Here is a 25408-nt window from a genome sequence, read left to right as displayed (position 1 = left end):
TGAACCCTTAAGCCATTCAATAGTTATTAAAAAGACATACACAATAAGTTATTAGAAACATGATAGTCAAATGTTTGGGTTACATATATGATATGGAATTAAGCAATAGAATGATATTCGTTTAGAAGTCTTTTTGAGTTCATTTAGGTGCATCTACATCTGTAAAAGACCGTTGCTGTGCCATTCTTTGACATAAGGAATTTCAGTCTGGTTCTTTTCATCTAGGTGGGGTAAACTCAATCCAACACACATGTGATCATGATTACTATCATGGATTTACGTGTGATGGTCAGGCTGTGCATCTCTTTGACCTTCAATCTTGATTACTTGCCTCAAATTTGACAATCTCCTTTCCGAATTGTATTGTAAATAATTGTTAATTTGTTCTAATGTTGAAAGCTGTTCAAGCTGCTAGTTAGTGGACTTGCTTCCGATTTGTTGTGCTAGGGTTTGATTTACAACATCCTGTGTCTTGGGCCTTTCTGTGTAATTTGGCTCCTCATGTTTCAACCATGCTCTCGATTGAATCTTTAATTTGTCTGGTTCGCTCTGAAACCCTACATCATACTGAAAAGTACTGTAATCTTGCTTGCATATGCTTGCACCAAAAACATGAGTTGTCTCAATAGATTGAACAGACAGATGCAAAACTAAGAAAAACAGATGAATCCCTCTTTCTCTTCTCAACGCTGTCCATGACAGAGCATCTCCATTGCGCACACACAATGCCTCATTTCTGCTGATAGCAAAGCTGCTTTTTTGACTCAGGACATGGCCCCTGTTTCACACATGTTCAGGCTGAAGACTCGAGGCCTGAGCACCATTACAGCATGTACCGATGATCACTTGAAATGACCAGAGCTGTCAGTCAGCTCCCAACCCCCCGCTTCATGAACTTTCGAAGTGTCTGCAACATTCATCTGGAGCACAGGCTTCAGAAACATACAGCAACAGATACAGTGATCATATATAAATTGGCAGAAAGAGCCTTTATTAGAAAAATGAAACTTTGACTTATATACATGTTTTTACATCTTGTAACCCAGCACACATCCTGCAACCACATCATATTGACATTTCACAAGTCACATATCAGACTTGTTCCTTTAATATGATCTACATACACATAAAAAAGCAGAGAACGAAAAAAAAAAACCCCGAACACAATACTTTATGTTACAAATGAAATGTAGGGGAGAGCGGGGTAAGTTGTCACATGGGTAAGTTGTCACACTGTTCATAACTCCAAAACTTGAGGCTCTATCTCAAAAATCAAATGGCCACTTTGTGTGACGACTTCTTCTATAGTCAATTTCCTGTTCAAATGTGGTCAAGATCGCACTAATCTGAGTTTAGCACAATTTTCTTATTTTTTGTCATAAAGATTAAAAATTTTACACTCTAAATTTTATGCAATACAACTTTGTTAGGTATGAATGTTAAAAATTATTATTTTGCACAAAATAGAGGAGACAATAATGTTTCTTTTGATACTTTAGCTGACGTGCTATATTGAGCTAACCTTGAGATTTAGCCAACTTTAGCACACAAGTCAGTTTGGGGCAAGTTGTCTCAATGACTTTGGGGCAAGACGTCACATATGACAACTTACCCTAGTACAAAAAAACACATAGAACATGCTCAAAAAACATTGAGATGTATTTCTGGAAACTGGTTTTGCACCATCCTATGTCACAGATCGACCCATTCAGAACCCTGCCCTGCCAGGCCCCAGCAGCAAGTCTGTTCTGTCTAGCATGCCCAGTTATGCTTCTGCTATCACCAGCTCACCCTAACCCAGCAATGCTATTGCTGACAGCGGACTACCAACTCGAGCAATTCTTAGAAATAGAAAAGCAACTAGAAATTGAAAAGAATAAGCCTGAATCTAGCTAAAAGCGGTTTCAAAATTCTTGTATGCGAGTCAAAATCTGGACCTACTAAAAATAAGGCAGTTAAAAGAAGAAAAATAATAGAAGAGTCATCATCAGATGATGAAGAGTGCTTCTGCCTCGACTTTGTGGAGCCATTTTCAAACATTCGTCCAAAAGAGTCCTGGGTAAAATGTGTAAAAATCAACAAATGGGCCCATGATGCTTGCACTTCAGTCCAAGCAATTTAGGTGCGCCAGAATTGTGACTCTGAAGATGAGTCTGATTAGTCAGATACAGGGAATCTGTTTTGTTCAGTGGTTAAACATGTTAAGTTAAGCGAGTTATCTGCAGTATTTCATTCAGTTATCATGGATCTATGTACAAGCCAGAGAACGTTTGAGTTTAAAGTTCAAAGTAAAGTGGTCTTGCCCATTAAAACGTGTTTTGATTGAAATGTGTATTGTTTGGATTGAAATAATAGTTTTTTCAAAACTCTATAGGCATGATTTTTTTTACATTTCCAGTTCTGGTTGAATTTTAAAGTTAAAATCAATAATCAGAATTAAATAGTTGTGTTCTTATTTTTAGATAGTCTAGTGTGACAACTTACCTGCCGATGGGGCAAGTTGTCACAAGTGCACATTCTCTATTCAACAGTCTACAACTCCGTAATGAAAACAACATATGTGCCCAAGACTTCATTCTTTCATTTGGTATGACATTTATATCATTTTGATCTACGGTGCTCATTAAATGTTAGACAGTTTGAAAAGTGTGACAATTTACCCCACTCTCCCCTACTTTAGAGAGAACAGGAGATATGTTCAAATGTCCCACTGAATTAGTACTTTCTCATGCAAGTTGCCAATAGCAGAAATTATTTCATCAATGCAACTTTGTGTCAGCTTTATGTAAGCGATTATTTTTAACTTACATTAAAAAGTTCTTAAGACATTTCAGTACGATAATGTGATAATGCTTCATTATAAAATAACATTTAGGCAGCAGGTCACATGGTTTCAGTGATAAATAGGTTATAGTCACATGACAATTCCCACCCGCCCTAGTATAAAACACTGTTCTAAAATAATTTCTACTTTTAACCACAGAAAATATGAATGCAAAGCTCACAAGAGTGATTAGTTAAACAGGAAAAACACAAGTGATACTTTTCAAACAAATGTTTCTTTCCATTGTGTGTCCATTTTTACAGGGAAGGCAGCGTTCTTTTATCCATTATTAAGTGCAAGTTTTCCAAGCAGCTCGGTGCTCAAACTCAAACATCCAAACAAAGAATTAAAAAAGTTACTTTTTGCTTCCTTTAGGGTCGATACTCACTAAATCAAGGTCTGTACTGTATTTTGATTTCCTATTAAAACAATTGAGTATTTAAAATATCAGTCACTGGAAATGCATTACAAAACTCAAGAGCTGAGTTTGGTTTTGAAACTCAAGGTGACTGAATAATCCTCATATTTTAGTCATTCAATGATAAAAAAAAATGGCAATGCTAAAAGAGCTGCATGACTTCCTGAGGGTTATAAAGCAGCCTGAGAACGAAAGAGAGCAAGCTGCAGTCAACACAGTCATGCATGAGGACTCTTGCTCCTGTCTTTAGCCACCTGCCCCTTCTTACCGTACCTTGTGCAGCTCTGGCAGATGTAATTTGAGCTGAGGGGATTTCTCCTTGAAACTACCTCGATACGAACAGAGCCAATGATGCAGTGACAGTAAAACAGCTTGTCTGGCAGCCGAAAAGGCCTGTTGTTCTTACTACACTGCACTTGGCAAAATATCAGTTTGGGAAAGAATGGATTTCAAATGGTGGATACAGAATTGACTTGGAAAGAGATCTGTTGTCATGTTAAGTAACGTCTCACATCCCTGCTTCCATTCTTCGCTTTTGATATTCTGCCCCGCGCAGTCATAAAACTCGCCTCAAAGGGAAAGAAAATTGGTTCTTTATGTATATTTTAGCCTAATCGGTTTTTATAAAAGGCAAACGCGTGGCGATGGAGGCATCTCTGTTATCTGAAAAGACTTTTAAAGTGTAAATATTCAGCATACGGACTGAGCGCCGTTAGCCGCTGATCCAAAAACTCCCTCGCTTCATGATCCACAGATAAATGTACACAAACACACGTCTCTGCTGAAAGAAGTGGAGCGTAACAAGCTTGATGGACGAAACGGATTAACCCTTAACTGGTGTTAAAGGTGTAATTGAGAAAGTACTTATTTTTTTCTGTGACTAAAAAATCCTCGATTACTGACTTTTAAAAACTGAACTACGGTACAAGTCTAGCTCGTCTTATGGAAATAATCAGCATCTGAGCTACATTAAATTCACATTCGTGTACTATTCTATGAGAGATAAATAAAACCAAAAATATAATATAATAGATTTTTAATAAACTATGGTTGGCTTTTGCCTAGCCAAAAACTGCTACATAAAATAATCCCACATAGTTCCTAAACTGTATCCAGCTGCAATAAATACCTGACCTGCACTGTTCCATCCGACCGCCTCAGAAACCCTACCACACATACAGAACGATGAAGTAAAAAGTACATTTTGGTTTTCAAGATGTTTCTGTTTAAAAATCCCAGAAGTTTGGCGGCCTAAACAACACGCTAGTGGCCACAGAGCTTTGGTTCATAAGCAGGATGGATTCGTATCCTGCAGTCTCACAACGGCTCATGTCTGTGAACCAAAGAGGCCAGTTCTCCTCACATCGATCTGTAGGCATGCTTGATCCAAGCTCACCTTCAAGTGGATTGACAGTATTTACTTCGAAAAAATCTGCCGCAATAGCTGTAGTCCCAACCCCCACCCCGGCCTCGAAATGTTCAAGCTTAAAAAACTGCAGGGCTACAATCCCTGATAACAAACTGCATGGAGACTTTGAAATCTCGGAAGGTGACATTTCAATGCAGACCTTGTGAGTGATGTCATTTCCTTGTACGTACGCTAGAGAAAATGAGTGCTACTGTACAGACCTGTGAAACCCACACAAAAAAATATTGTTTACTTTGTATCTTCATAACGTTCATGAATTATTTGAGTATGAATTTACAAGCAATTTACAAGTGTCATATTCAAAATAGTTCCCAAGTCTTTAAGGAATTAAAAAAGCTCTATTCTTACAGCAAACCATAAATAACAGAGAAAATCAAGAAGACGTCATATCTTTGGAGGGATAGCAGACCCGAAAAGGATTTTTTTCTCTCTCTCTCTTTACAGGTTAAGTCTGGCCATATATGTGACAGGTAAGATACAGAAAGCAGAGCTGGTGATGTTTTCACCTGCCATTCGAGGAAGAGCAAGGATATTCACCTCGCCTCACAAAGGATACAATATCAATGCAGATGTGGCTCTGTGATTAATACTAGAGGCTAATACCTTGTTTATTTCCCAAAACAGCAGCTCTGCAATATGAATTATAGTTTCTTTTCATATATATATATATATATATATATATATATATATATATATATATATATATATATATATATATATGCTATATTTGCACCCTTTCACAAATAATTTGTGATCATAACACCATAACAAAACATAGAAAAAGTTACAATTGAGTTGCATGCCATTATTATAATTCATGTTCATGTAATCAAAATACATTTTTCTTAAAGACTGGGGTTATTACAAGGGTGAAAAAATAACTGAAAAACAAGTTGTAAAGTGTAAAAACTATGTATGGCATATATGATTACAAGACCTTGATATTTTACATGTGCATACGCACATTAGCTTCTTAAAGCAGCACTTCATATGATGAATATGTTCATTATTATGACAGTGATGACATATTCAAGATAAGTGTATGGTGAATTATGTCACATTATTGGGGAAGTTCAAAGAAACCAAGTCTAATATGAGAGCGGAAGCTGCTAGAGCAGTCGTACAACACGTTCATGTCGATACACATCCTTTTTTTCCAACAAGTGTTGGAGTCGTAAACATAAAGCTCATTTCAAAGATGGCTGAAAGATCCTCTCTCTAAATACACCTGCAATGGAAGTCCTCAGACGAACATAGCGGAGTGGAGGAAAACATGCCCAAATGCAATGTGAATGTGCCTTTAGGTGGTGTAGAGAAAACATTACACAAAATGACACAGAACCATCCTGAGGTATTTGATCTAATACATGATTTGGCTATGTGTTCTGATTCACATTGCATGGAGTTCATTGAGTGTGTCTTTACAGTATAAAGTTTAGTAATAGGTCTGCAGAACAAAGGTCTTACGTGGTAGTCCTCAATGCGAATAGCATGTTGATCGTGTTACGGACTGCGACAGGAAACCAATGCTCTAGCTCAGACTTCAAGCTTCACACGCGGCCATCGTTACACTTACTGAGTGGATCGCAACAGCAAAGGGAGGCTCCACTAAACTACAGTTAACAACAGTCTTCAAGGGATGATGATTCGGTTTCACAGTGTACAGTGACAGGATGGAAGAATCGAACAAAATAAATGTGAGACAAACTTCCATCGCAAAAACTTCCCCACAATCTGGAAATGGAGGATCAATACAATATTCCAAGTCAAACAACCTACATACAGGTCAAGTTTTCATTGCACAAATGACCACCTCAGCTGTTGAAAGAAATCACCTTAATGCAAGTATATCTTCAACTGAAATAAGACCATAAAAGAAACACACATGCAAAAGAAATCTATTCCTGACAGTAATATAGAAGTTCTGTTTATAAAGCAGAGGTGGGCGGTTAACTAATGATTATTGTGCTACCAAATAAGATAGAGAAGAGTCTAAATTCTAAATAGGGATTAGAATGCCAAAAATCCCAAGTCTATAGTAATAAATGCAAAAATGCAATCGCTGAGTGCCATGTATGATATATCCTTGCTTGCCTTAAGATCAGGAACTATTCCAGCCACAGTCCATCAGATACATATACGCTCTTGTCACATGCAATGTGGGGCCAAATACTTGAAACCCCACCATAGGATCTGCTTTAGCCCACCGCAGCTTCAGGTTGGACTTGAAGCCGCACTTCTGTCCTAGCACTTAACGTTTCGAGTACACACTAGTGCTAGGCCAAGTGTTGGGGATAATGAACAACTTCCATGCCAGATCACATTTTATTAGCTTACACTTGACTAACTCTCTTTCTGCAGATTCCTGCCCAGAAGTCATCTTAAAATGCTGAAAACCTCTGGAAAGCTCTCGTATAAGAGGAGCGATATCTCAGGTACTTTGGAGATGTAGGTGACTGTGGCATTCTAAGTGAGTAAATAGTTCAACTACACAAAAAAGCATTAAACATCTGACTCGAGACTAGGAATTTTCTTATACACTCGTCTATTGCTAAACTGCGAAGAGTTGAGAACCCGGGGAGCTGAGTATGCACTAGTTTTGTTGGCTACATAAGGCATTACATGCTCTGAAATGTACATGTCATTGGGTATTCGACCATCCCTGGAACAGTATGAAGTGGTGGACTTCTCGGATGACCTCAGATTGTTCTCGTTCCTAGCTTTGATGGGAGCCAACTGTTTGTAAATATCCGAGGAGCTCCTGCCGTGGACCAGGCGAGTGTCATCCCCCATAGATTGCATGAAGGGGTTGTCCGAGGGGTGATCGGGGTAAAGTGACTTACTACGCTTGCTTTCCTCCAGGTTTCGGTTAAAGAGCATGGACCTGCCGCCAAATAGTTTGTCAGCCTTAATGTTAAACATGTTTGCATAAGGGCTGTCCTCCAGGAAGCGGTCCTTCTCCTTTAGGCTGACGCTCCGCGCCGGCCGGTTCGGGTCAATTTCTTTGGGCTTCTCAACCATGATATTGTCAAAGGAGTGCTGACGACTAAGCCTCAGTCTGTTCCTCCTCTGCACATGTGGCCCATCCGTCTGAGGCCAGTAGTGGCTAAACATGTCATCGTGGTGCATGCTAGGGCTGATCATGGCCTCCTGCAGCATCTGGTCTTCACTGATGTCATACAGGTTGCCCATGTGGAGGCATGCCTCGCACCGGTTATACGGTGAGCGTAGGCCGGCGTACGGCCCCGTGCTGTAGTTGGTGACCTTCGAAAGACAGCTCCGGCAATGAGTCTGTTTGAACCGGTCGTTGCTTTCGTGAGAACTGATGTTCTTCTCTTTCACGTTGTAGTGATTGTTGTAGACATTGTCTGACAGAAGGTCCGAGTCTCCTTGATGTAGGGGGCTGCTGTTGAGATGGATGATGGGCTGGTCACATTTCCTGTAATTGTCGTTGTGGTCTGAATAAATTTCGCTGAAATCCAAATCGTCAGTTGTCAGGGCTCTGCCTTCCCTGTAGTGTTGTGGCTCTGAGTGCAGACTCAGCTCCCGGTCAGAGTCTATGGTGTAGATTTTCTCCCGGCCCGTTCCGCCCTGCTTATTTTTTAAGTAGGACAGCTCTACTTCGCTGCAATCCCTAGGGTATTTTGACGTCATCGATCTTTTTTTTAAGTTATCCTTGGGCTTCAGGTGCTTGTTATTGTCTGGATCCTTGTAGGAGGTGGCCCTGCTTGAGCAGTCGGAGATATCTGAGTGTGCTGTGTCCTCTGGCAGGTATCTCTGACTCTTCATGGACAAACGGGGGTCTAGGGTTTCAGGCCCCTGAGTTTGACGCAAAGTATCCACAGATTTCTTCCACAGAGCTCGGGGTTTTGCATTGGTCTGGGCTGTGTCTGCGCTCACCGCCACCTCTACGGTATTAGGGTTTGATTCATTGAGGGTGAGGGGATGCTGACCTTGGAAGATGTAGTTGTTTAGATGGTCCTTGTGGCGATTGGCCAGATATGCCTGCAAGTCGCTGGAGTCTCCATAGATGTCCTTTTGGGCATAGCTACGGTTGTCAGTGTAGATAAAGTTCCCTTTCTCTGCCATCATGTCCATGATCATGGGGCTTGCCGAATGCATGAACTCACCGCCACGTTTAGGAGAGTTGATCCTGGAGCCGCTGAGGTTGGTCATATTAGTCATCTGCTTGGCGGACTTGATAAGCTTGAGCATGTTGGACTGTGGACTGAAGTCCAAATCAGATGACTTTTTCTTCATGTCAATGTGAACGCCATGAATGCAACTCCATATACCCTACAGAAAAAAAATGAATCAAGCTCAATATTCATACATTAACTATGATATCTGTGATTTGCAAATGTACCAATCAGTGTTATCAAAAAGCACAAGTTTTTAATTAGGGCATAGATAACGCCTGTGACACAGATGCAGTCAATTATAAGAACAAATTTCCAAGGGGTTTATTTTGAAAGGCATATTTTGTTTAAAAATGATCCCCTCCTCTTACTATCTCTGTGAATCTCTTTTTACCAATAAACGCTTTATTAATTATGCTTGAGTTCTCCAACAACAGCATTTTATTACCTTAAAGATGCTAATCAGAGGCACCATATTCTCACACCGATAGTACGTACACAAACCCATAGGGGATCAAAACTAAACTAAGTCATACTGAGCTTTTGGCTGTGCTAGAGATCATGCTGGCTGTCAAAACAGACTGCTGCGCTGTCATTTAAAGCTCCCTGGGCATGGAAAGAATGGTCGAAAATCACATTTTTAAAAAACTTTTTTCTTTCATACACTTCCCATGTCAGCATAAAGACTGAGCTCAAACACTAACTGGATTACCACTGACACTCTCAGAAGCCAGGTTGAGTGATTTTGGCTGTCCCTACTGTCAAGACTGAGGACTGATAACTGTTAGGGCGATCCAATTCAGCAAACACCAAAACTAGGGGTCTTCAACAGTGGATTCACAACTTCTAGGTGGTCTGCTGCGGGTCAGCCAAGTATTGTTTGTTCTAAAACATTCTCCCTCATTTGTCCCTAATTTTTTTATGCCTTTAATACTACTGTATATGCATATGACTACAGACCTGGTTTAGATTGCACTAAATACATTTTATACATGTAACAGGGAGTCCTCCCCACATTTCTTGTCCAGGTATGGAAGATTGTCTGAATGGAAGCCTTACCCTGCTGATGGTGAAGAGCAAGCCTGGTTTGCCCGAGCAGACACCAGTGAAGCAGTATCTGAGTCTCCAGTAGAACAGGTGCTCCCAGACAAAGGTAATGAGGCTGAGACCCATGGCGGTCGCAAGCATGTAAAACACTCCAGCCATGTTGTCCACATCCAGCTGGCTGCTCATTACCTCGTTCTTCTCATTGTGGCAGATCCCAGTCAGCCACTGAGCCTCCAACTCCTCCATCTCACCTGAAGAAAGACGCACACACCCAGGTCCACGTCATCAATCAGCTCTGTCTCCCATTTCATGTACACATCAGTTGGCCACAGTACTACCGTCCACAGACATATCCTCCTGTTCCAGATGTCCCCACGCACTAACATGTCAAAGTGAGGATCAGTAAAATTATACACTCAAGTTTTAGCCATATGTTAGCACCATCTGAGACTTTTTTTCTCTTTCTCTACAAGGTACAGCTGCTAGGGGGACAATTCTGTCATTTTTCATACTCAGAGTATAGCACTTCTTTGAAGCACAGCTTATACTATGGAGAGAGAGAAATACTGCAGACGTCTATGAAGGAAGATACCTGAACTAAAATAATGGACATTGCTTCATGAACACAACACATTCTAGTTTTGGCTTTAATACATGCATACAATCTCTTTAGGGTAGACATTTACATTTATTCATCAAACAGACACTTTTAAAGTGAATTACAATAAACAACAGACATATTTTCAACATGAAGACAGTGGCACACATAAGTATGAATATGAGACAGACACATAATGTGCCCATGTTTTCTTAAAAGAAAATGGATGTAGATGTCCCATTTATCACATTTTTCATGATATAATGAAAATATTGTTATTTAATAAATTATTATGGTTACACTTTATTTTAAGATGTCCTTGTTACAGTGTAATTATACATTTAAGTACGGAGTAATATTAATTAACTACATGTACTCATTATTCTATGAAAGCATATGGGTAGAAAATTAATTTTGAAATGTAATATGCAAAATGACAATGCAATATGTAAAATGACAATGTATTTCTGTATACATATGTGCAACATTTAGTGCAAAATTAAATTATATATTTCCGTTTGCCATTTTCTACATTAGTTTTAATATGTAAATTAAAAATATATTTTAACGCTTTATAAGTTGCAAAATTAAAATGAAATTGTTTTACCCAAATTGATTAGATATGTTTAACATTTCCAAGCAAAAACTGTAGCAAAATTATCATTTAAATGCCATTTTCCCTAAATGCATTTAAACTTATGGGTAGGACACATGGGATTGCATTTTCATTGTGATACTGTGTGATAATTGTAGCAAAATTCAATGTGAATTTCAACATGCATTCTGGGCCAAAAGTGCAACAAAAGGGTAGTAAAATGGTGATTTAAATGTATTTTACTTTAATAACATCTACACTTAATACGTTTCAATTGCCGTTTCATTAAATACCCCTTGATAATGTAGTTTAAGTCAATGTGGATTTGAAAATGCAATAATGTGTTCCAATGTTTTACACTCCAATTGATACACAGAAGCAAACAGACTTTTCTACAACTAGCAATTCTACACTTTTACCTATTTTTTTACCATACTTTTCATCTCCTATAATGGATCGCATGTCCCCAAACACCTAAGCATTGCAGGCATCGCACATCTCCCTCTGCACATCGAGTGATGAACGTAAGCAAATTCTACGTAGTGCATGTTGCGTGGCACCTAAACGTCATGCGCCTACCACAAGAGCTCTCACAGTTTACAGCCACCGGATACTGGCGATTGATGCCCTTGACTTTTAATATTAAGTTATCTCACTTTGGTTGTGGCATGTTCTGTGACAGCTGTGTCTAGATCTGTCTGGTGAAGTGTCATCTGGGGCAGGCAGGAGAAGCAGCATTTTCTCTAGGTCATGGGCATCAATCGAAATGTAAACAGACTAAGGGGTCTTAAGGCACCTGGGAAACTTAGGTTCCAAGGGACGTGCACTCTATTATGGGTTAGAAGAGAGGAAGGTAACACCCTATCTACATCAGATGCGAGCGGCACAACAAATAAAACGATGCAAATGAAACAATCAGTGATGCTGTCTATGTCGGGATGCGACACAACAACTGTTGCATCCAGTGTAGCCATGTTGTAAGGTGGCAAACAAATAAGTGTATTGACATATTTTGTGTCTTGTTGCTGTGCCCCGCCTTCATATAACGATTGACAGTTTGGGGCGTGATCGGCTCGGAATGCATTTTCAGATCCACATTGACTGGGGTATTTGGGTATTTAATGAAAATGCAATTCAAACCAAATTCAAATATAGAATAAACAAAGAAAAAGACATTTAAATCACCATTTTTGCTACCATTTTGTTGCACATTTGGCTCAGAATGCATTTTGAAATTCACACTGACGTTTGCTAAAATTATCATGTGCTATCACAATGAAAATGCAACCCCATGTGTCCTACCCATAAGTTTAAATGCATTTAGGAAAAACAGCATTTAAATTATAATTTTGCTACAGTTTTTGATTGGACATGTTAAACATTTCTAATCAGTTTGGGTAATACAGTTTCATTTTAATTTTGTAACTTATAAAGCGTTAAAATATGTTTTTAATTTACATATTAAAACTAGTGTAAAAAATGTACATTTAAATTATATAATTGAATTTTCATTTTGCGCTAAATGTTGCAAATATGTATGGGACAATTTCAATTTAATTAAAAAAACACATTGCCATTTTACATATTGCATTGTCACTTTGAATATTACATTTCAAAATTAATTTTCTGAGCTAGGATTAGGGTTTGGCTTAGGGTTACTTGCATGTAATTATGCATAATTTATTGTTACTATAAAAATAAGTACATGTAACGTGTAACAAGGGCACTGTAAAATAATGTGTTACCAGTATTATAAATATTTTTTTTGTGACCATTACAGGGCTGTTCACATGTCGCACCTAAAAACGCGTTGTAAACACTAGGTGCACCGCTTTCTGCTTTTTTCCAAAGCTTTTGGGCGCTTGCGCTCCAGAGGTGTCTGCTGTTGCTAACGATAGTTCATGAACTCGTTCATATTTTGGGCGAACGTGAACTGAACGTGCTGTATTTCTGCCTGATGAACGTTACTGTGAACTCGTTCATTCTGGTGTCTGTGAACGGCACGCTCTCTCAGGTTAACTTTGTTCAATAGGGTGCCAGATTACTATAGAGCCTTCCAGGCGAAAACCCGGCTAAAACAAACCGTAAACGGGTCTTAATATGTAGCGGAAAAACACCCAATCTGGCAACACCAGCCACCAGTGTCGCACCGCCGTCCGCCGCATGCGTGACGCGTCATCAAATAAAAAAAGAAAACAGCAAACGACAGCAGCATGTAGCAAGAAGGCGTATGACCATTTAAAACAATTTTATGATGTTTATGACAAGGTCGGTGAGAATGGGAGGCAAAGCATTAAAGCAACAATGGGGAAATGCTGTCCCCTCAATGCTAATGTAAACCCTGGTTGGATAATTCAAAATTGGATATGAAGATGAAATCTGACGCATAGCTTCATTGTTAAAACTGATAAAATAATTGCGGTCTGTGATTCTATATGGGCTGTGGCAATAATTTTGAAAAATAATAGCTCGCAGCAAGGTATGGAAAAAAAGAACTATGAACTAGTTCATTTTTGGAACTGTGAACTTTAGTTCAAAATTTTGTAGTTTGAACTATGAACTGAACTAGTTCATTTTAAATTTGTGAATTGAACTTTGAACTAGTTCATGTAGAAAGTGAACATTCCCAACACTGCATACATATTTAATAAGGATTTAAATACTTATAGTACTATGTTGGGGACTCCATGGAAAGATCATTAGTGCTTGTACAACTTTGTTCTCAGTGGGTTAATACGTCTCTCAATTTGTTATTTCTAAAATGCACTGCTGCCAGGTATGCAAGCACTTACCATCTCCAATAATAGCCAAAATGGCCAGATCCACAGAGCGCTTCCAGGCTGACCCTTTCTGCAGCGCAATGCCATAGCCAGTGGTAGCAAAGATATAGCCACTACCAATGGTCACTAGTTTACAGCCCTCATCCCTTCCGGCCATGTAGTTCAGCACAGCTGCGTCATATATGAAGGCATCAAGTTTGCTGGTGAAGGGAAAGAGCACAGACACTATTCAGATGCAAATAGAGAGGTTAAATGTTATGAGTCATTCACATGCCTTAGCAGCACTGCCATGTCACCAAAAGCCTCCAATGAATCATAACACATTTTAACTTTACAGCAATGATGCAGAAGCAGTCACAAGCTTAAGGTGAGAGACAGCACTGGGTGCGATTACACCAGAAGCAAACAGAGAGTGAAAAACAGAGCAATAAAAGCTATTTGACTGACTTCAGCCTAATGTTTAATGCAAGGGGTTGTCAAAATGGTGTCTGCAAAATGGAGCAGAAAAGTTTAGAATTATTTTTACATACTTTAAAGTATAGTTTAGTTAATAGAATAGTTAATTTCCGTCTTTAATTTTATCTTTGGTGCTTGTGAGGCTCCTCGGAGATTCTGTAAAATCTCAGTTGCAACATAAGGAAATTTGGGCTTCTTTATTAGACAGCCATCATATGACCAGCTCATGATAGAAATCTTGTACGATCTCTGAAATTTGTCTCAAACAGTGCACCCGACTTTAGACCCCACCTAAAAACTATTTTGAGCCACGGTGAGCTGCTTGTCAAACTCGATCTCTCTGTTGAAAAAGCCTTTGTCTAAGACTCATTAGTCTGCTTGTCTGACATTTCAAGAATGTCAAATGTAACTCAGGGATCGCGCTGACATCCAGTAGATTTGCTCAATGATTATTTTGTAATGGTGGATCTGCAGTGTATAGAGACATGCCAAGCTGCGAGTAATGATGCTGTGCACTTGCAAAAGAAATAATCTATGCTTTATTGATATACTGTAAGGTAATTTAATAGTGTGCTTGTGCTGTACCCATCTGCCAATGTACAAAGACAAAGTCTTGCTGCAGTTCAGAGATTTAATAAATGCTGTTTAATATTACTCGTGCCTATCTACTGCGCTTCTTTCACTGTACAGTACCTTATAATATTCAGTATTATGGCAGTATTAACTGTATTTCAATTATACGAAGCTGAATTAAAAAAAAGGAACTAGGGCTATTTATATGCCAGCAAAAACAATGACTAATTCACTAATTCACCCATTCTGCTCAGACTGACCAGATAAACACAGTGTGGGAGGGTGTGAAATACATACCCAGTCTTCAAGCTGACCAGTGCGTCGTTCACCCCAGACTGATGGTACTTCACCATGTACTGGTGCATGTCGGGGTAGTTCTTACGAATGTTTCTCTCTGTGCTCCCGTTAGGAACCGTTCCAAAGCGGAAAGGAGGGGAGTAGGAGTAGGGACTCTGAAACTGCAAAGTTAAAAAAATGAAATAAATGATCAATAAAAGCACAGCAGGAAATAAAATGCTTTCATGGCTATAAATACAAATGATAAAAAACTTGAACATTGAGTTTTATCACTCACACTCATAAAATTACTGCTTCTAATAAGAACCAAAAGTGTTTTACAACACAAATCTTTAGATTTTACAAAGAACTTGTCATTCCCTATAGTACGTACAGAAACCATATTATACAGTTACTATAAGAAATGTTAAATATCTAAATAATATTGTGAAACATCTTGTAATCTAATCCTGCCAATCATAATGCAAGAATTTATATCAGCTGCTTGCTTCTTTGATCAATGAGCTTTAGAAAAGAAGCAGTTTGCCAGTAGACTGGGCATGTTTTTGAATGTGTTTGTTTGTTGACTATTTGACCAGAGTTGTGGCTCTATTCTGAGTGCTGGCCCCGGGCTTCATTTTAAGCTATTTCCTCTTGCTCTTCATATCTTCTTTTTCCTCAAGTCCATATAATACATGAATTCAACTTTCCTTTTGACTTCTATTTCAGAGAACGGACATTGCATGTCTTATTATACCATTTATTCTCCATTACATGCCAAACAGTGACCTTTTTGTCTGGAACAAGTAGCTGAGGAGCTCTTCTCGAGCCAGTCTACACCTGCTGCTCTCTTGCCAAAGCACACTTTCAAGGTGCTTGACTCAGTTTGGTTATTCATTTTCACAGGGCAGCAATATTTCTCTGAATAGCCAAAAAAAAAAAAAAAAGTATATATATATATATATATATATATATATATATATATATATTGGGGAATCAGGAAGAATACACAGTCATACATATATTCTTATCTGGACTTGTACAGAACCACAATTCTTTGGATTCTGTGGATGAAATTGTGCATCACAGCACCACACCATTCTCAAATGCTGAGCTTACAGTAAAACACCAACAAAAAGTCCAGCTGAACAAGACAAATTATTCTGCTTTAATAGAGCTCACCGCTACATAAGAAAGTTCACAATCTATGTGAAATAGCTTTAGGCTTTTTTCGTGATTGAAGAGATTATTTTCCAACAGGATATTTTTCACTTGGGCAACTACTTGTTTTGCCATATTTTTGACTATTATTCTAAATTTTTGACTAGCTCCAATACCACAACTACTTAAACAGGCCTTTAATTAACGGTAATACCTGAAAATATTATTCTATTCTATTCTATTCTATTCTATATATATTCTTTTATAGTATAGGCCATCAGTAGTCTTTATTCTTCTGTTTTTCTCTTCACAGACTAGTTCTGCAATGCAATGCATAGTCCTTTTTAAACCTTCCAAGCATCCAAATGATTTTAAAGAAGGCTCAAGCTTATTGTCATTCAACACTCACAGCAGCATACTGGCGTGGTGAAGGATTCTCATGAAAGATTCTTGTGCATTCTCTCTCTGAAATAAATACTAATCAGTTGTGAAAACTTTGTTTTCATGTAAAGGAGGAGCACTTGTTAGTCTTGGATATGAGTCTCATGAACAAAACATCCAGCGCCCGACAAAACTTCAAGCCTGCAAAGTAAACCCTGCAGACTGCAGTAAATACCCAGCAGAGACTGCAACGTCTTACCAAAGGTCAAATTACTTTGTTGCACTATTAAAGGATCGAAACCACTGTGCTGCCATCAGTGGCCGAGCTTTCATTAGATCTTTAGGAGACACACACACACACACACACACACAAAGACACATAATCTATCAATAAATATCCTTACATGTGCTAAACGCAAGAACTTTAATATTGTGAAATATTTTTATAATTAAATATAACTTTTTTCTATTTTAATAAATTTCAAAATTTAATTTATTCCTTTGATGTTAAAGCTGAAATTTTAAGCAGCCATTATTCTACTCTTCAATATCACACGATCCTTCAGGAATCATCTTAATATGCTAATTTGCAGCTCAAGAAGCCTTTCCTAGTATTATTCTAAATGATGAAAACAGTTGTTCTACTTTATATTTTTGTGTAAATCATGATAAATCTTGATGAACAGACATTTATTTCAGTAAATATTTCTGAACATGAAAATATTTTACTCTCCCTTTGATTAATGTATTGCATTCTTGCAGAATAAAAGTTTTCATTTCTTAATAAATGAATAAATAAACAAACAAAAATGTGAACAATAGTGTATAAATATTGTTTTACCTTTTTGTCGCTTAGACCTGTCACTTGGTCCACAAATTCCTCCTGGATCATGAAAGCAGCCAGGTTGGCAGTGTAACTGGCCAGGAAGATGACAGCAAAGAAGGCCCAGATGGACACTATGAATTTACTGGTAGTGCCTTTGGGGTTTTGCACGGGCACGGAGTTGTTAAATACCAGGCCCCACAACAGCCAGACTGCTTTGCCCATGGTGAAGGATGGTCCGTGGGGGTCTGCAGAAGATGCGTTTTCATTAACATCCTTCATTCGTGCCAAAGCCTTTCTCAGTTCTTTCATTTCAGATATAACATAATCTCCCCTCTTCACGGTCATTAGAGCACTTGCACAGAATAAAGCCAAAGTACAGCTTCCTGCTGCTCAGCTGTTAATCTTCATATTCTTGAAAAGTTCACCGGCCTTTTGTTTTCATATAAGTGAAACTGCATGCAAGACATTACGATAAATACACAGAAGTAAGCCTAGAACGATTCCTTTGTAAGGTGGCTGAAGAGATAGACAGCTGATTTATCTTTAGATTGCTTTGACGTGCCTCCCTTTTGAAAATCGAAGCTTTAAATGAGTAGTCTAACAAGAGAAGAAATGCTTTTCAGTGCCACATAACAAAGGCACTCCAAATGAGGCTACATGAATTAAATCTGATCCACTTGAATCCAATGAAAATGAATTGAACTTTATTGAACTAACTCCGACCCCGAAACCACTCAGCACCCAAATTAAGAATAAATTAAGCCTTAATGTTTTGCAAAAGAACAAGGTTTGTGGTGCAAACGTGAGACGCTCTATCAGAGCAGGGCAAGGATTTACTAGTGTGTCTAAAACTGACAGACCGACTGCATTGCAGGGGAAACGGAGGAGGAACCGTGGAGGGAGGGAGGGAGTAGCTGAGAGTGCTAGTTACGTACCTTTGCCCTGAGCTAGGTTCCTGTTGAAGCCCAGGGGGCTGATATACTCAAACATGAAGACAGCCATCGCAGTCACCAGTAACAGCATCACAAACATCATCACCCACACAGACGCACTGAAGGGCTCTGCAGCGAAGGAGGAGCGAGAGACAGGTAGATCGGGGAAAAAGAAGTCACAGTCAGCGACTATCATCCAGGCATTCTGCTTGATGTGTGACTATAGACAAGCTGAAGAGATTAAAGAGCTTTACCGTGGGAAGCAAATGCGAAACTGGCAAGTGTCCATTGGGGAACTTTCTCAGACCCTGTAATTATTGGCCTTATGCTAATTAAATAATGGGTTGCTGATCTAGTGCCATCAAGCATAAAGGAGCACTCAGGGTGCTATGAATCTAAAAGAGGCCCACTTCAGCGGATTTGTGGGCAACTCTATCTGATCTGGGGTCTGATTGGTGGAGAGACTTCAATATTATGACAGGTGGAAATAAGACGATCGTTGAGAAAACAGCTGCTGTGCCGTGCAGATAGTTACCTAAAAACGCTGATGGGGAGACGGTTCCGTTGCTACGCGATACCATCACACTAATCCCCGTTTCCACGAAGGGGACAGAGAAATCGATGACCTCTGAGCGCTCCTCATTGATTGTCAGGGAGCCCACGGCCATGACTGCTTTTTTGTTCACCACCTGTTGAAGGAGACAAGATGACACAGGGGTTTAGTTAAGCTGCAGAGTTTATATTCAGGACACCTGGGATATTTTGATTCATTTTTGTAGCCAAATGAAACTTTTGTTCCAGCGTTTCACTCTCTCTGGATCCAAATTGAACAAATATGTAGGTCCTTTCCCCAATTTCACATTTGATTACTATCAGGCTTTGACTGTTACAAAATGACTTCCAGTGGAGAGCATGAGAGGGAGAACAAAACTTTCTTCAGTCTAACCTTTGTTTAGCTCCGTAAATGGAAAAGCAGCATTCAGTAACAAATCGCATCGGTAGATTTGGCTATTGAAATCTTCTCACCTCTCCCACCATGCCGTTCCACACATTGTTGATCTTCTTGCCGTGCTTCCCATTGGTCACCAGATAAAGGTCATAGGTGAACTTCACGTTCCGAGCGATTTTCTTCAGGATGTCGATGCAGAAGCCTTTGCAGCACTTTTTAATGTACGTTCCTCCTCCCTCGGTGGTGTTGCTGATGGATAGAGCACATTAATCACAGTTTAACTTAAAGCAGAATATCTGATTTATGATGTCAGGACCATTTCAAGCTTAACTGACTGATCCATTTTCTGGATTGTTCCATGCATAGGGAGAGATGTCTTTAGATGGTTTAATAAGATTTTATTATTATAATTTTTTTAATAAAGACATACTTTTCATTCAGCAGTGATGCATTAAATTGATTCAAAGTCAAAGTAAAGACTTACATTGTTACTAAAAAATACTGAATGCTGTTCTATATTAATCAAATCCTGAAAGAAATTAAGAAAATGAAGACATTTTTCCCACAAAATTATTAAGCACTAAAACTGTGCTAAGCATTTACAATAATGGTACTTGAGCACCAAATCAGAATTCTGTTCGAATATTAGAATGATTAGAATGCATAATAAAATGATTTCTGAAGGATCATGTGACACTGAAGAATGGAGTAATGATGCTGAAACTTCAGCATTTTCATCACAGGAATAAATTACATTTTAAAGTATATTTAAATAGAAAAAAAAGTAACTTTAAATTGTAATAAAATGTAACAGTATTACTATTTTTACTATATTTTTAATCAAATAAATGCAGCCTTATAAAAGACATCTTTCACAAACTATTAAAAAAATCATACTGACCTCAACATTTGGGATGAAAGAAATTACCACAATTCCCACAAATTTTAATTTACAAAGTGGCCTTTTGCTTTTAAACAATGTGCTCTCTCTGGACCATAATTTATGAATTTGACAAATTCTATTTTATTTTAATTGTTGCAATTTAAATTTTTGGGAAATTAAGCTGAGCACTTGTCTTTGATTTCATGACTATGTATATCACAAATTACAGTATATCAAAGTGTTACTTCACATCACAAAAACTGGTTTAAAAAGTACATATTGAAATTATATATACTATTTTATATATTATATTTATACATTTTAATCTCACCACAAACATGAAATTACAAACAAATGATTGTTGTTATCTTTGTTAACCTCCTTTAGTGCAGTTACTATATACTGCGTGTGTGAACTTCACATGATTTTCCACTGCATGTACACAATAAGCAATCTGTGTGAACAGAGTGGGATTAAGCACTCAGAAGAGGAGTCACAATTGTATTTAGCTGCACTGTGTCTAAAGCATATTTTGGACAGCAGCCTGCTTGCGCAGACCATTCGCTAGCTGGGATTACAGTACAGTAGGTATAGTGTGCTGATGCATGAACGATAAAGCCTTTCGCTGCTGGCAGTGAAGAAATTTCTTAATTACAATGAATAGTAGGCTTTCCCTTGAGAGCCCCTCAGGGAGCCATCAAGGGAGTGCCAAACCTCTGGTGAAAAATGCAGTCAGCTGGAGATTTCTGATGCCTCGTAAAGACCAACGCCAATCTGTGCGGCGCTAAATTGCAGAGGGGTTCCTGTTTTCCCAAGCGAGGAGGAAGACAATTCTATTTACAGGGCAATTAAGATGATTATTTCATTTGGACTGGGGGAGAAGGTCCTGTTTTTATACACAGTCAGAAGGGGTCGACTAAAGTAGAACCTGCATTACCACAGCTTACAGCACATTTGGTGTTCATACTCCCATTCAGTTTTTATTTATTTCTTTGCTGAATTCATCCTAGAGCACTACCTCACCCAGACAAAGCCTTGTTTACACTTGATATTAAAATATGGGTAATCCAATCACAAGTGGTTAGTCAGATACATTCATGTTTATACCTGGCAAGTAGTAGGAGTGTCAAAAATGCTTGATATCAATTTTACCAATTTATTTAATTATAATTTAATTAATTGCCAATTTTATTAACTTAAGAGTAAAAAGGTAAATAAACAAATAACTTTATTGTTACATTTAATGACATTTTTAAACAAGATTTAGATAAAAAAGTTTTAAATATGTCTATTTATTTGCCAGTTTATTTGCTTATATTTGATTCATTCAAATTAATGAACACATTTAGGTTATACTAATTAGTTTTTTTGTTTTTTACATTTAAATTAATAAATCACGTTACATGTGTTAAATTAATAAAAAGAAAAACATTTGGCAAAAACACAAACAAATGCAATGTAGATGCTACATTTAAAAATGATTTATCATTACATTTACATTTTAAACCAGAATTAGATCAAAAGGTTTAAAGGTTTATTTATTTATTTTTTTTGCCAAATCAGCAAGTGATTTGTTTACTTATTCAGATTTGTGCATATTTTCTTAATTTTTTAATTGATCCTTATACTGAGTCAGAAATGTGCAAAACTTTTGGTTTTGTCCAAGACAGTTTAGAGAACACTTATTTCAGGGCCAGTCCCGCTGAGGTAGCCTGGGGTTAAGTGCTTTGCTCAAGGGTAAAACGGCAGTGGTTAAGGGACTGTCCCTTGTTGGGTTTAAACATACAACCTTTTGGTTAACAGCTCAGATCCTTATCTACAAGTTTGCACAACGTACATTCTGGGGGAGGCATGTTCTGGACATAATTATGAGTTTCTGGAGTGTATATACAGTAGAAAACTCTCCAATTAGCTGACAGTTGTACGAAGTAGCTAAATTTGTAGAGAAAAGTGTACTTTAGTGAAGAAAAAAATGACAGGGTTGAAAACAGGACAGAGCTGCATTAGTAATCATGTCACCATCTGTGAGTGGAGAACCTCCACTGCTCCATAGAGTTCACACAGACAACACTCAAACTAATAAAGCCACCTGGGAGCCTCATTTAACTTTTAGATTGAAGTTAATTAAGACTCGGCTCTCTATGTTCTTTAAACAGATCAACACTTAGAAAAAAAAACACTTATGAGTATACTTTGTCTCCAAAGATTGCTCCCATGCGAGAAGAATTCCTTCTTCTCACTGCAAACTATTTTTCATTTGATGTAGTCCCTATTAGGGCCCCAATGTACAGTAGACTGCATGCAAAGACTATAAATATTTGTTTCAGAGACCTCAGAATAATGCAAATGCCTCCATTATGTCTGCCCAGAGAAAGTGAAAGTCATTACTGGAGATGCCAGAGGTAGAACGAAACGAAACAAAACAAAGAAAAATGACTCTGCTTATCAAAATTTTTATAAAAATATTTTATTTAAAAGAAAAAATGTATTGCAGCTCAAAATTGTGCATTGCATAAGCCTTCATTATTAAGGCAGAGAAAGTTTGAATGAATGAATAAATAAATAAATAAAATAAGGTGTTCTGTTCAACAAAATTATCATTAAAATAAACATTACTACACTTTTAAGAAGTGAATTTTCACTTTTAACCACTTGCCTCATTGTCCTAGCTGCTCTATACCCAGTACCTGAACAAAATAAATGACTCTACAATGCAGATAGTGCAGTCTACAAAAGACTGAGCTGAGCTATGCCATTTTTGTTCCCTGTTATCGTGTTAAAAAAAAAGCTTATTGTAAATCTAGCCTAGCACTGATCATATAAAAGCAGAGGAGTGTTTTTGGCAGCAAGAAGTGGCTGTATGCTTTCTGACTGCAGAAATGAACAAACTTTCCTGTCTCCACAATGAGAGAGACACACATTCGACTGCCTAGGCAAAATCCAGTTTAAAATCAATCTCTTCCCCTCTGCGCTGGCTATGACGCACACGATGAATTCCCCCGGCTCCTGCAGAGGCTCTATTCTAACTCTCACAAGGCAGAATCCATATTATTACAGTCTTCCTCACATTTCGAGGGGCTCCCTTATATCAACAGACCACTTCCTCACTGCCTTTACTACACCAATTACATTCTTATGAAGACACTTTCCACCATGTTTGTTTCTTCTAGTTCTTTTAGAGATTATATATATATATATATATATAGTACTGACCAAAAGTTTGGACACACCTTCTCATTCAAAGAGTTTTCTTTATTTTCATGACTATGAAAATTGTAGAGTCACACTGAAGGCATCAAGGGCTATTTGACCAAGAAGGAGAGTGATGGGGTGCTGCGCCAGATGACCTGGCCTCCACAGTCACCGGACCTGAACCTAATCGAGATGGTTTAGGGGTGAGCTGGACCGCAGACAGAAGGCAAAAGGGCCAACAAGTGCTAAGCATCTCTCGGGGAACTCTATATATATATGAGGCAACTTAATGTGATCATTTGCCAAGACAACACAATGTGTGAAAATGTGTGAGTTAAACCTAAGAGGTAAAAGTTGGAGGTGATAGTCTGAGCTGATAGATATCTGAATTCTCACATTTGCTTTGAAATATCTCAGTGGCTCAGAGTGATCTTGAATTGTTTGCATGTGTTTGTGTGTGTGCGTCCTGATCACTGAAGCATGTCTCCTCTGTGTCTGTGGCTTTTCAAGCTGGCACTGCATCAGTTTCTGCATCTACAGACCTCAGCAGCAGCTGAAGTAGAGGGTAAAACGACAGCTGAGGATACCAGATGAGCTGCCGTTCCCACATCATTATACCGCATTTATCTCTGACAAAGATCAGTCAGTGTTAGACTGTCTTTCTGTCAGACTGGGTCAAAAGGGTGAATCTTCACATAAATAGTTCACTTTTTTGCTCTTAAAGTATTAGTTCAATCATCAAAATAAAAATTCTGTCATCTTGTAGTTATCTTTGTTTCATTTCAGACCTGCAGACTTTCTTTCATTAAACAAAAAAGGATACATTTCGAAGATCTACTTATTTTGAGGTCACACTTTTCTCTGCAATTACAATGAATGGTGACTGAGAGCTTTCGAGGTCCAAAAAGAATACAAAACTACCACGAACATATAAAAGCAGACACAGTAACAGTCAAACTGAGTCTTCTGGAGTCTACTGAGACTGGCCATTGCTACTTCATTACTTAAATAAGATTGTATATCATGTAATCATATCATATACTTTTTAGTCATTCTTCAAAAATTCACCTTTTGTTTTAAAGTCATGCAATATGTGAACCTGGACCACAAAACCAGTCATAAGGGTATTTTTTGTATAGTTTTTTTTTTATAATAGGACAATATTTGGTCGTACGGAGCTCCGCACATGACATGCAAGAAAAAATAAATAAATTGTGCGCACGATATACTAATTTGTTCCCTCAATGTACTAAGACGTGCACACGATCACTATCGAGGGAACGAATTAGTAAATCGTGCGCACTATTTATAAATCGAGTGAACGAAATAGTAAATCGAGGGAACGCAATAGTAATCGTGCGCACGTTTTAGTAATCCTGTGCATGCCCACTACACAGGTAAGAACAACTGCATACAATAAATACAAAATATGTGGTATTACTATAAACTGACTATAAACTGACATCTGAAATTAAAAAACAGTAACTGCACAGTAAGTAGCCTACATTCAATACAAACATAGATGGTACAGACATCAACATTTAGCTTTTGTTTTTGAATTGGATTGAAACTACATAGAACTGGCCTTAAATGAAAAGATTAACTGTAACCATGTGAAATTAAAGGCAACTAATCCATATTTCTACAATCCAAACAACACAATCAACACACATTCAATAAGATGTTTCTTAATCAACATTGAGTATTTGTTTTAGTTTTTAAATCTGGTTTCAAATTAAAAAAAAGTTCTTTACCAGTGAGACAAAAAAGCATGCTATATAAATAAATTATTCCAAAATGTTAAAATCAAATAATGTTGGTGCGAATAAAACAAAGATGCAAAGTGTTTCATTCATCCAAAAAAATAAATAAATAAATAAATACGGTTATGATTCACAACTATATTTTTTTATAGTTAAATAAATAACTATTGTCTCAAGTTAAAAAAT

The 25408-nt window shown here is 37.9% G+C and overlaps 1 protein-coding gene and 1 long non-coding RNA gene across 2 annotated transcripts in view; both read right to left on the bottom strand.

Moving 5' to 3' along the window:
• Nucleotides 1-963: 963 nt before the first annotated feature.
• LOC132116791 (uncharacterized) lies at nt 964-3397 on the bottom strand. The gene is made up of 2 exons (XR_009425702.1): nt 2654-3397; nt 964-1169 (listed from the first exon to the last, which is right to left on the bottom strand). It is a non-coding gene; the product is annotated as an uncharacterized LOC132116791 (long non-coding RNA).
• Nucleotides 3398-5417: 2020 nt separating this feature from the next.
• grin2aa (glutamate receptor, ionotropic, N-methyl D-aspartate 2A, a) overlaps nt 5418-25408 on the bottom strand; it is a 150274-nt gene continuing 130283 nt past the window's right edge. Inside the window, exons 6-13 of the mRNA XM_059555133.1 lie at nt 19462-19633; nt 18971-19124; nt 18439-18564; nt 17519-17748; nt 15157-15317; nt 13843-14030; nt 9870-10108; nt 5418-8967 (exon numbers count right to left, since the gene is read on the bottom strand). Of these exons, the coding sequence (XP_059411116.1) occupies nt 7174-8967; nt 9870-10108; nt 13843-14030; nt 15157-15317; nt 17519-17748; nt 18439-18564; nt 18971-19124; nt 19462-19633 (3064 nt within the window). The 3' untranslated portion in view covers nt 5418-7173. The remainder of the gene's footprint in view (nt 8968-9869; nt 10109-13842; nt 14031-15156; nt 15318-17518; nt 17749-18438; nt 18565-18970; nt 19125-19461; nt 19634-25408) is intronic.

This window comes from Carassius carassius, chromosome 1, assembly GCF_963082965.1.
Source record: "Carassius carassius chromosome 1, fCarCar2.1, whole genome shotgun sequence".
Classification (NCBI taxonomy): domain Eukaryota; kingdom Metazoa; phylum Chordata; class Actinopteri; order Cypriniformes; family Cyprinidae; genus Carassius; species Carassius carassius.
This window is presented reverse-complemented; position numbering and strand designations above follow the sequence as displayed.